Raw genomic sequence first — 986 nt, forward strand, 5'->3', positions numbered from 1 at the left:
GCACTTAATCATCAAAAGAAAAGTGAGTGATCTCCCACCATTGGATGTAATCTCACACCATTAAAAACACTATTGATGGCCAATTGATAGTTATAAAATACAAAAGTTGCTGGCCTCCTAGCACTCCTCTAAAAAATATTATGTACATCTAAAATTAGTCATTATGTGTATAAATACATATATTATTTTATATAATTTTAATATATATTTTATATGAATAGTTGATTTTTTATATACACATAGTATAATAGTTCTTAAAAAAAATATACAATATTTTTCTTAAATTATTCTTAAAAATTTTGTGTCACTCTCATTTTCATACCTATAAATATGGCACAACCTCTAAGCATGCATCACAACACACCCCAACCCAATTTCTTCTTCAAACCTTCTTTACTTCCTTTATTATGGCACATCTAAGGCCAAAACATAACACTATTCCACTTCTAGTTATAAAAGCACTAGTACATTATTTTCTCTTCACATTTAAAACAACCATAGCTTCTTATGATGATCAAACCCTAAATGTAATAGATTTTGGTGCCAAAGCAGGTGGTGAAATTGATTCCTCAAGAGCATTTCTAGATGCATGGGAAAGTGCATGCAACACAATAACACCATCAACAATTTATGTCCCACAAGGAAGGTTCTTAATTGGAAAAGTAGTGTTTAAGGGTAGTCATGAGTATTGCAAGAGCAATGGAATCACAATAAAAATTGATGGTGCACTTGTTGCACCTTCCAATTATGATGATATTGGAAATGATGGGAATTGGTTGTTGTTTGATGATGTTAATGGAGTTTCAATTATTGGTGGAGTTCTTGATGGACAAGGCAATGGTCTTTGGGCATGCAAGAGATTTGGCAACAGAAATTGCCCAATGGGTGCTACGGTATAATAGCTTTAATTAATTAATTGCATTGAGTCTTTAAAATACTCTAGAAAATTCAATGGACATAATAATTTTACTTATTTCAACACTAGT

General features: G+C 31.3%; 1 protein-coding gene across 1 annotated transcript in view; it reads left to right on the forward strand.

Annotated features, from left to right (window-relative positions):
- Nucleotides 346-986, forward strand: part of LOC107615039 (polygalacturonase-like) — a 17,875-nt gene continuing 17,234 nt past the window's right edge. Inside the window, exon 1 of the mRNA XM_016317161.2 lies at nucleotides 346-893. Within this exon, the coding sequence (XP_016172647.1) occupies nucleotides 408-893 (486 nt within the window). The 5' untranslated portion in view covers nucleotides 346-407. The remainder of the gene's footprint in view (nucleotides 894-986) is intronic.

This window comes from Arachis ipaensis, chromosome B09, assembly GCF_000816755.2.
Source record: "Arachis ipaensis cultivar K30076 chromosome B09, Araip1.1, whole genome shotgun sequence".
NCBI classification, from domain to species: Eukaryota; Viridiplantae; Streptophyta; class Magnoliopsida; order Fabales; family Fabaceae; genus Arachis; species Arachis ipaensis.